This window comes from Gracilinanus agilis, chromosome 5 (assembly GCF_016433145.1).
Source record: "Gracilinanus agilis isolate LMUSP501 chromosome 5, AgileGrace, whole genome shotgun sequence".
NCBI lineage: Eukaryota > Metazoa > Chordata > Mammalia > Didelphimorphia > Didelphidae > Gracilinanus > Gracilinanus agilis.
In genome coordinates this window covers 54,484-65,594 of record NC_058134.1, presented here as the reverse complement: position 1 = coordinate 65,594, position 11,111 = coordinate 54,484, and the positions used below count along the sequence as shown (strand labels likewise).

Genomic DNA, 11,111 nt, shown 5'->3' with positions numbered 1-11,111 from the left:
GGGGGGGGCAGGGTTCGAGAGCTAGGGGTGCAGGACGGGTTATTGGAGTCTGGACCTGGCCTCATCCCAAACATTTCTGTTTCTTCAGGAAGGGCCTGTCCCAGTCGGCTCTGCCGTACCGTCGCAGCGTGCCCACGGTGAGGGGCTGGCCCGGTCTGGGGATGGGGTGGGGTGGGGGGGTACCGCGGCGGGCGAGGTCGGGGTGGGCTGGGGAGGAGGAGAAGGAGGGGGCTGCAGTGGGGGCCTTGGCCCGTTCATCTTGAGCTTCTTCTCCCTGCCGGCCGCAGTGGCTGAAGCTCACCTCAGACGACGTGAAGGAGCAGATATACAAGCTGGCCAAGAAGGGCCTGACGCCCTCCCAAATCGGTGAGTTGGGGGAGCCTGCGGCCTGCCCTGCGCCTTGCAGTCTCCGAACACTTCCCATTCTGTGGTGCCAGTGGCCAGGGCTGGGGGCGGGAGCCACTGAGGGCCAACGGTCAGTCAAGCTTTAGTCAGTGCTTGGTGTGCATTGCAAGACCCACCTCCTTGGGGGTCCCAGAAAGGAAGTCCTGGGTTCAAATGTGACCTCAAACACTTCCCTAGCTTCCTGATCCTGGGTAAGTTATTTAACCCCTATTTCCTAGTCTTTGCTCCTTTTATACCTTGGAACCCCAATACATAGTATTAATTCTAGAACAAAATGTCCTGGTTTGTTTTTTAAAGACCCACCTCTCCTGCCTTCGAGGGGAGATCATTCTCTTGGGTGGCGGTAGTAATAAGGACAGCTAACTAGTTCATAGGGCCTACTATGTACAGTAATGATTTTATTTTACACTCATAACCCTGGAAGGTAGGAGAGGGGGAGGATATAAAATTTAAAAAAAAATTTATAGATGGAGGAACTGAAATAGAAGTTAAATGACTTACCCTGGGTCACACAGCTAGTAAGTGTCTGAGGCTGCATTTGAACTCTTGATCTTAACTCCAGGCCCAGCATTCCATTAGAGTTACATAAAAGAGGAGACAGTTTGACTTCCAGAGACCTGGAAGGTTAAACACATAGCCAGTGTTTCATCTTGTTCTTACTCTGAGGCTGCCTCTGGTTCACAATCAACCAATAAGCTTTAAAATGTGCCAGGTAAATTACTAGCAAAAGAAAAAGCTCCTGGCTGAGTTTCTATCCTAATGGAGGTTATAATAAGCTTTTAAAAGAATATCTTATCTCTTTAGACTGAAAAAAAGAGCAGTAGAGTGAAACCTGAAACTAACAGCTCTATGCAGGTCAGGGCTATTTTCCTCATTTTTGCAAATAATAGATACTGAGGTTCAGAAAAAAACTTCTTCAGCCACAGTCTTACACACTACCTGAGGAACACTTTGAACCTGCCTCCTTCACTGCACCATGCTACCTTATTAAGTCGTTTAAGATGTATGTGCTTTTATGATGAAAAGTTGAAAAGGTTATTCAGAGGATTACAGAATTGGCACTGGGAAAGTAATTTTCTCCACATCCCTCATTTTACATTGAAAAAATAAACCTCCAAAGTTGGATTGTTTGGCCAAGGTCACTTTTGCCAAGTGGCAAAGCCACTACTTTTTGACTCCACATCCAATGCTTATTCCACTGATAACTTCTCATATCCCTAGGTTTTAGGCAAATCTCCAACTATTCTGAATGCATTGTTTAGTATCATTTCCCTTTCAGGTGTGATCCTGAGAGATTCTCATGGTGTGGCACAAGTGCGATTTGTGACTGGCAACAAAATTTTGAGAATCCTGAAGTCCAAGGGACTTGCCCCTGATCTTCCTGAGGATCTTTATCACTTGATTAAGAAAGCTGTTGCTGTACGCAAGCATCTTGAGAGAAATAGAAAGGTAAAAACAACTTATCATTCCTGTTTGATGAAATGAATTAAAGCAGTTGATGTGTTTTTTTACTTATAAGATGAATGGCATCTATTTTTTGGTATATTTAAATAGCCTTATTCCTTGAAATGTTTTTGAAAAGGAAAATTAACTTCATCTTGCAGGCCCTCAGTTTGCACAAAGTGATTTGATCACCTAAAAGAGGCTTTGGGTGACAGACATGGTTAATAATGTACATGCTTTTTTTTTTTAATGGTCTAAACTACCTAGTATTTAGTATTTTAGAGATTTGTAGTTGCAGCCATCTCCAACTCTTTGTGACTATTTCTGGTGTTCTTGGCAAGCATACTGGATTCCAGGTCCAGCTCATTTTATAAATCAAGAAAGAAAGGCAACTTGTCCACACAGCTAGTGTCTGAGGCCAGATTTGAACTGTGGTCTTCCTGATCCCAGGCCCAGAGCTACATCCGCTGTGCTACCTAGCTAACTGGTTTTTCTGAACATTAACCAAAACTTCCTTGGATCTTGGATTTATTGGATTGCTAGCTTGAAAAAAATTCAGTGATGTTTAAGTTTTTTATTTGTACTGAAAACTTTATAGATATTAGTTGGCTGATCAGTATCATGTGTGTACCTCCACACAAAAAAATTCAGAGAGACTGTTGCTGTGGAAATCATTAGATGACTTTATAATTTGATTCTGTTACGTAATTATTCATGTCTGCTTGGGAGTAAAAGCCTCATGTATGATCTCCCTACTTTGAATATTTAAGAGATTTTCTTGATTGTTTTATTTTTAGGATAAGGATTCTAAATTCCGTCTGATTCTGAATGAGAGCCGAATTCACCGTCTGGCTCGGTACTATAAGACCAAGAGAGTGCTCCCACCCAATTGGAAATAGTGAGTATTGGTCATTATTGGCAGTGGTGAGTCTATCTGGATAGTCTTGCATGGTGTGTGGGGTGTGCTGAAACATTGTGGTTGTCCCTTCAATGAGTCTAGGAACCTGCACTGGTGGGTGGGCTTGCCAGTTGGGCTCATTGTTTTGATTTAATGCTGTACTTGGGATGGTCTATTTTGTGTGGGGGACATGGAGAACTAAAATTAATATCTTTTTATTTTCCTTCCCTGCAGTGAATCATCCACAGCTTCTGCTCTGGTTGCATAAATTTCAGCTTATGTTGTACTTAAAATAATAAAAATTACATCTAATTGAATCCTTTTATTTTGTTTCTCTTTTTATGAAAAATAATTGTTAAAGCTATCTGGAAAAGGCCTTTTATAGGAAACTTCTTTAGAGGATCACTATATATATATATATATATATATATATTGGCATTGGCCTACTATCTGGTAAACCCCTTCAAAGTTTCATTTCACAGAGAAGGAAACTGAGGTTTGGTAACTTCTCACTTGGTTGCCAAATCTAAATTCCATCCTTTCTCTCACTATCCTCATCACTTTAAAATAAGATTTGTCTCTTGATTCTGGTTTCCCTCCTGCATACTACTGACATAATAAACTGATCATGTCATTTCCCTTATTTTCAAAAACGCATGGAGGTCTGCCTCTTAATTTATACTTGGCAGTAGTTATAAATTCACTATTAAGTTTTTATTTTTCAATGAAACTGTGTATAATATATCCATTGTTAGGCCCCATAATTTGTAAAGGAGTCGTTTGAAAGAGTTCTTAAAATTCCTGTCTTAGGATATTTTCAGTTGCTATTCATTGCCATTATTGAACACATTTCCCTATAAAAAGGGACGTTTATGTTCTAAGACAAATTTGAATGCATTATATAATGCCATGTTGGCATTACTTTTCCCCCCTCTTGCCCTTCATTGGTACTTGACCATAGTACTCCCGTATGTCTTGTCTTTTGTTCAGTCTCTAGGATCAGTTTCTTCCTATAACATCCAGCCAGTTACCACATGCTACTTACCTTCTTTGGTAAAATCACAAATATTTGAGAATAATTTTCTTTGAAGATTATATGTGGTCTTGGTCCTAACCTAACAGTGTGATGAATGTAAAAGAAAACTAGGACAAATTTGAACTAAGGAAAGTATTCAGACCCAAAAGACATTTGAGATCATCTCACCCATACCCTTTGCAGATGAAGAAATAGTCCTAAAGTCCCTGTCTGATTCCATGGCATGGAGTTGGGATTCCTTCCAGTGGAAATAGTTATTTTAGGGAGTTTCATGAAGGAGGCACTGGAGTAATTTCAACAGGTAGCTAATGAGAAGGAAATAAATTCAGGTGTAGAGGACCAACTAGGCAAATTCAAGGGGCAAAAAGGCAAGGTAGTTAATGTATAATGCATATTTCATGGTATTCAATGACCTGTAGCTGAACAATGTTAAAAGTAATAGCAAACTCATTTGGTTCTTGCAACACCCCTGGATGATGTCCTATTTTTAAAATTGGAACTCTGAGGCAGATTACAATTAAGTGACTTAGCCAAGGTTTGTATAGCTACTGTTCGAGCTAATTTTGTATATGTAACACCTAGTTGCCTCAGAATTAGGGTTAGAAATGAAATTATTAAATTCGTGTACCACAATTTGCCAGTTTATTAGCCATTTACCATGGGCGTCTTTTTTTTCTACCAGAAAAAAGTACTCCTAAATACTGTGGAGAAGGGTCCTTTTTGTCATATACTCCAGTTATATACTTCTTGGTGGGATTTCTGAGTCAGAAGGGTATGTATGGGCCTTTTAGTCATTTTATTTATATAATTCCAAATTGCAGTCATATACTTACATAGCACTCATGGTTAGAGGAGTCTTAGGAAATTTTTTCTGTAAGGATTGCCGGTAGAATATTGGGGTGATGTTTCCTAAATGCAGGTCTCCAGGTCAATATTCTATTTTCTCATGAAGATGCTATTTTTTTGTGACTAGATGCAAAAATATTAAAATATAACTGAGTTTGTAATAGGTGATTTTTACATGGGAGGGGCTATGATTACTGTTCTAAGGTGTGTAGGAGTTGTGATCAGGGTCATAAAGAATACCTGCAAAAAACAAAATCACAGATCTTAGAAGCCATGGAGCTGAAATTTATTTTGATGATTTCAACTAGAATTCATAGGTTCCTATTAGAGCTGTAAAAGATCAGAGAAGCCATTTAGTCCAACTATTTTTAGATGAGAAAACATGCTTAAGGAGGGTGAGGGGGTGACTTGCTCAAGGTCATACAGATAGTAATGTTTGATGTAGGATTTGAATCCAGTAGCATACCATTCTGGATGGAAAGCTTGATCAACATTAGTAATCGTTCATATTTCTCAAGTCTAAACAGAAGGCTTTAAATGGCAGATGCTGGTAGATTTGAAATGAACATACTCTTTATTTGCTTGATGTAGGTCTTACCCTTTGTAATTTTGCACTTAAATATAAGATAATAGCATGAAGAGTAAAAAATGGCCCATGGTCTTACAACACGAAGTTACTTACATGTGGATTCCATAGTGGAGCATTTCTAATACTTGGACATCTAGATTGTAGGTGATATGGCAGACTCAGATACCAAATAGAGCTCACTCCCTCATTCTCATTTAGAAGTCTTACCAGGTATTCTTAAGCATGAAAGAAAATAGTTATTAGTTAGGGACATTAGGGAGTGTTACCTGGCTCAGTAACTTCCTGTGATAATGGAGAGACCTGAAATTCTTGTGTCCTTTGAGGGGGAAAACTGTAGCCCCAGCAATTCGGATCTCTGTCAGAGATGGAAGGGAGCTTCGAGATTATCTAGTCCAATCTCCACATTTTACAGATGTGGAAATAAGCCAGGGAGAGGACGTTACTTCCACGAGATCAAATAGCTAGTGTGGCAGAGCCAAGGCCCACAGCTAAATCTTATTCCCAAGATTGGTGCCCTTTCCATGATTTAACCAGCTTTCCCCAAAGCCCTTGTGTTTTTGTCAGGTTAATTTCTGCTTCCCAGGCCTGGTGTGTGCTGGATGAGAAGAGCCTCTAATCTGGAGCCCTGGAATTAAAAGTCCCCCCCTCCCCCATCTATTAATATAAGCAGTAGAAACAAAGGGGGCTTCATGAGATGGATGAACAACTAACCCCTATCACTCTGGGGACTTAAGTGCAAAGCACTGTTAGTGCTGGGGATACAAAGACAAAAAGGAATTAGCCTCCCTCTAAATGTGTTCATTCCACAGAAATAGACTACAAGGTGGTCTGAACAGGAAGAGAAAGCTCTGCTTCTAGCCCAGTGGCCTCCGCCCTCAACCTAGGACACAGCCCTGGAGGGGCTGCAGCTACTGCTGCCAAAGATCCAGCAAGCGGGGCAGCATCAGCAACTGAGAGGATTGTATCAGTGGAAATGAGGTGAAAGAAGTATTACCACCGTCTTTGCTGCTGAATCCTAAGGACCAGGAGACCTTCCCTTCTGTCTTTCCTCTGAAACTTTCCACCTGTGTTGTAGCCTCCATTCCAGTGGAATGTGAGCTCCTCGAGGAAAGGGACTTTTTTTATTTAAGCAGGGCTTAACTTTTCTATTTGTATCTCAGCATTTAGCAAAGCTTTACAAATAGTCATTTACAAAAAATACCAAGTACTGGGGGCAGCTGGGTAGCTCAGTGGATTGAGAGCCAGGCCTAGAGATGGGAGGTCCTAGATTCAAATCTGGCCTCAAACACTTCCCAGCTGTGTGACCCTGGGCAAGTCATTTAACCCCCATTGCCTAGCCCTTACCGCTCTTCTGCCTTGGAACCAATACCCAGTATTGATTCTAAGATGGAAGGTGAGGGTTTAAGAAAAAAAAAAAAATAAAGTACTGAATAAATCCATTGATGTGAGATCCTGCTAAGCCCTAGGGGAGAAGCAGTGGTGTGGGAGCCAGGAATAACCCGGTTCAAGTCCTGTCTTTGACAAATGCTACCTTGATGTGTCCCTGGGAAAAACCAGTTCTTGGAGGAGGCATTTTCTAAGAGTAAACTGTAGAGAAAGGGCAAGACAGCACGAGTCAAAGTTCTCTCCTCTGGGAGTTCTCTCCACCTAGGAAATTGGGGCTCAAGTCTTGTAATGCAGGATTTATGCAAGTCATCTTGCATTTGCAATATTACCCTAGGCGATCCTGTCAGTTAGGAGAATGGAACTCTGGCCCACCAGGTGCCAGTCCCAGGAGCTGACAGTTGAGCAGGGACTATAAAAACCCCTGCAAAACCAACCTGGGGGTTCTGATTTCCTTGACCTCACCTAGACACCCAGCCACCCCTCGACTTCCCCTTGGGGACCCCGGGTTGAGGGAGGTGGAACGGGGGCAGGATTTAGCTTAGAGTATCCTAGCAACAGGGACACCCCTAAACCAACTTACAACTATATCTGTTTAGCTGGTGGATCAAACAACATCAGGGCATTGTCAGATTACCTCTGGCTGAGGGCTGGTTCCCTCAGCCTGACCTTACTTTCTAGGTCCATTTGCCAACACTGGCCAGTTGCCCCTAGCAACAGCTTCTCAAGACCCTGAACCCTCTTGCCTCAGTTTCCCCTTCATGTTAAAATAAAACCCTTAGCCTGCAACTGAGAGTTCCTGTTGTTATTATAACATCACCCTAGGCTAAGGGGCTGAGGAGAGGAGAGAATATCAACCAGTTGAGTTTAAAGAAAGTACTGGACTAAGCCTCCATTGTATCAAGGAAGTGTGAGCTCCACTTCCTGTTGCTTTTTTTTTTTTTTAAACCCTTGTACTTCGGTGTATTGTCTCATAGGTGGAAGATTGGTAAGGGTAGGCAATGGGGGTCAAGTGACTTGCCCAGGGTCACACAGCTGGGAAGTGGCTGAGGCCGGGTTTGAACCTAGGACCTCCAGTCTCTAGGCCTGACTCTCACTCCACTGAGCTACCCAGCTGCCCACTTCCTGTTGCTTTTGCCCAGTAGGAGGGCAGTTACTCCAGCAGGGAGGGGCCCCTCATTCTCCACCTTAAAGGAACCTATAGCTAGCAGTGGAGATTGACTGGGCACCACAGCTCAGGCTACACATCACTGACAGCTCCAAATCTCCTGCTACTGTAGTTACAGGCTCCCAGGCCCCAGGTGACTCACTTGTGCTACCAGCTCCATATTATTAGCTACAGTTATCCACTTATTACAGTCTCCCATCTATCTCTACCTTTCAGGGACAGGAGAAACAAAGACTAAAATGAGCCAATACCTTCCCTCAAGGAGCTTCCACTCCAGTAGAATCAAAGTGAATTGTGAGAGGAGGTAAGTCTGCCAGGCTTGGGGGCAGTTTAGTCATCTTGGTTATAGTCCAACCCAGTGATTCCCAAAGTAGGCGCCACCGCCCCCTGGTGGGTGCTGCAGTGATCCAGGATAGCAGTGATGGCCACGCTTCTTTTGTATTACATTCTATTCTGAGTTCAATAAATAGTTCCATAATTTCCAGGGGGTGCTAAGTAATATTTTTTCTGGAAAGGGGGCAGTAGGCCAAAAAAGTTTGGGAACCACTGGCCCAACCCTTAAGTCTTTAAATTTAAAAAACCCTCTCATCCATCTCTAGACCTGTTTTAAACATCTCCAGTAATCTCCAATTTAATATGAAAGACAGAAGAATAAAGGATGTATAACCGCCAAAAGGCTGTGTCCCTGAGGCCCGGAATCAGCTTCCTGCTCCTTCCAGCAGAGCTGAGAATAAAGCCTGCCACCTTCCCATATAAAGGCCTGAAAATGTCATTGTCCAAACAACAATAGCTCCTGCCTCTCACTAGCCTGGTTAAGGTTTTATATTCCTGTGAAAATGATGCTTTCCATGTCACAAGGGAAATAGGATGGCTTTGGCTGGGGAGGACATCCCAGGGATTCCTGTTGTGCACTGGGTGAATGAGTTCCCCGATCCATCCATGATCCATCCCTCGCTTCAGCTTCTTCGAGGTTCTGAGCCCTCGTCTGTACTCATCCCTCCTCTGTGGGCCTGGGACAAAGCTGCGCCATCCAAGGCGAGTCTAGGTAGCTCCTCCCCCCCCCCCCCCAATGGCTCCTCTTCCTATTATTTTCTAGCTGAAGTTCCCTTCATATCCAGTTTTTTAATCCGGCTTCATAGGCCCTTTTCTTCCAAGGACCTCCGGCCTGGCTTTATTTTCTCTCCTTCTCTGACTCGTGCTTGTTTTCCTTCCGTCCCGGCTGGCTGCTCTGTTCTCATCTGGGCAGATGCAGCACCCTTGAAGCAGGCCAAGCCATGCCTTGCTATGACATGACTCTGGACACTTTCTAGAGATGCATTAATCCTCCACTGAGTCTAGTATAGCCCAGTGTAAAAGTACCCCAAGTGCTCCATGTCGTACACGTCTAAAACGTAGAATTTGGCATCACGAAGAGTTAGATTCAGACCCTCTTCCATGGCTTCTTAGCTGTGTGGCCTTGGCCAAGTCACTTACCCTCTGAATGCCTCAGTTTCCTCGTCTGTAAAATGAGGACCTAAGAGGGGCCACCTTCCAGGGTCATTTGAAGAGCCGATGAGATACGTGCTTTGCAAAGCCCAGAGTGCTCCACAAAAGCCGACTGTTATCACATCGGCTCCTCGAGGCCAGGGACTGCCTTTTACCCTTTCTGCATCCTCTGGGCTTAGCACAGTGCCTGGCACATCCGAGAGGCTGAGTAAAAATCTCTGTTGATGATTTGGATGACTGTAGAGATGCCGTCACTCGTCTCAGACACTAGATGGCGCTCCTACGTAGCGCTGACGGCTTCTGCTAGGGACCTTCGGAAGGAGGAGCCTCCTGCCCATGCTTCTACCCTCAAGTACCACCTGGGAAACTCACAGGCTTTTGTCTTTGTCTTTTTCTTTTTTTAACCATCTTAGAATCAATGCCCTGTATTGGCTCCAAGGCAGAAAAGTGTTAAGTCTGGGCACTCGGGATTAAGTGGCTCGCCCAGGTCACAAACTAGGAGATCTGAGGTCCAACTTGAACCCAGGACCTTCCATCTCCAGGCCTAATTCTACCCACTGAGCCACCTAGCTTGTTCCGCCTTTACACTCTTTAAAAAAGGGTGAGGGGAGAGGAAGCCGTTTATACGAGCTGTGTTGATGATCGTCATATTAGACCTTAAAAAGTATCCGTATTATTATGAGAATTATGAAGATTTGGATGATCCTTTGGGAAACACTGGCTTAGATCACAGAGAAGTTAAACGACTTGCCTAGCGCCCACCCAGTTATATATCCAAGGTGTTATTTGAACCCTAGCCTTCCTGGCCTTGAGGCCAGCTCACTCCCCACTATACCACACTGCCCCTCATCACCAAAAATCCATTTTTTTTTATCTAAATGTCTTATTTTATTGGCTATCTTTCTTACTTTTTAAAATTTTTTTATTTAATTTGTAATATTTTTTCATGGTTACATGACTCATGTTCTTTCCCTCCCCTCCTCCCACCCCCCTTCCATAGCTACCAAGCAGTTCCACTGGGTGTTACATGTGTCATTGATCAAGACCTATTTCCATATTGTTGATATTTGTGCTAGGGGGATTGTTTAGAGTGCCTTCAATTTACCCTTTTTATATATCTTATTTGTACGTAGTTGTTTAAATGGTGTCTCACCCATGAGCATGTGGGCTTCTTGTGGGTAGGGGCTGTTTTTGTCTTTCTCTGTATCCCCAGCACTTAGCACGGTGTCCAGCACACAGTAGGTGCTTAATAAATGCTTATGGACTCAACTCAACATTGCACTTTTCTAACTAGCTCTTGATGGATATATGAGGAACTACCGTGCAAATCAAAATTCAAATGGGGTTAGGACTCACGTTGTATCTCTGGGAAAAACAAAACAACAGCATTTTCTGAACTAAACTTAGTTTCCTTTGAAGATACACAAAATCTTCCACTTCCTCAGATCTTGCTGGTGCTGTTTCAGGCATTCCTATCCCCTCTCCTTCCCCCCAACTCCCTACCTAGAAGCTGCATTAGGAATAATAGCTGATATTTAGAGTTTTACAAACTTTATTTCATTGGACACAGCAAAATGAGGGATCAAACAGGACAGACTTATTTGCCTTTTGCAGATAACGAAGTTGAGGCTTAAGCTACAGAATTTGCTAGGGACAGGCTAACACATAGCTAGTGTCAGAGAAATGATTCCAACCTAGACTTATCCTGCCTTCAGATCCAACGCTCTTTCCAGGACCCCCAAACAAACCTAAAGCTAATCCTTGCCAAATGCTGTTAGTGGAATGAGGCAATCCTTACTCTAATCCAGGGGGAGAGAGAGAGAGAGAGAGAGAGAGAGAGAGAGAGAGAGAGAGAGAG

General features: G+C 43.2%; 1 protein-coding gene across 1 annotated transcript in view; it reads left to right on the top strand.

The window, feature by feature from the left end:
* LOC123248699 (40S ribosomal protein S13) overlaps positions 1-3,063 on the top strand; it is an 8,142-nt gene extending 5,079 nt beyond the window's left edge. Inside the window, exons 4-6 of the mRNA XM_044677555.1 lie at positions 1,685-1,854; positions 2,646-2,746; positions 2,981-3,063. Coding sequence (XP_044533490.1) covers positions 1,685-1,854; positions 2,646-2,746; positions 2,981-3,014 — 305 coding nt within the window. The 3' untranslated portion in view covers positions 3,015-3,063. The remainder of the gene's footprint in view (positions 1-1,684; positions 1,855-2,645; positions 2,747-2,980) is intronic.
* The last annotated feature ends 8,048 nt before the right edge of the window (positions 3,064-11,111 follow it).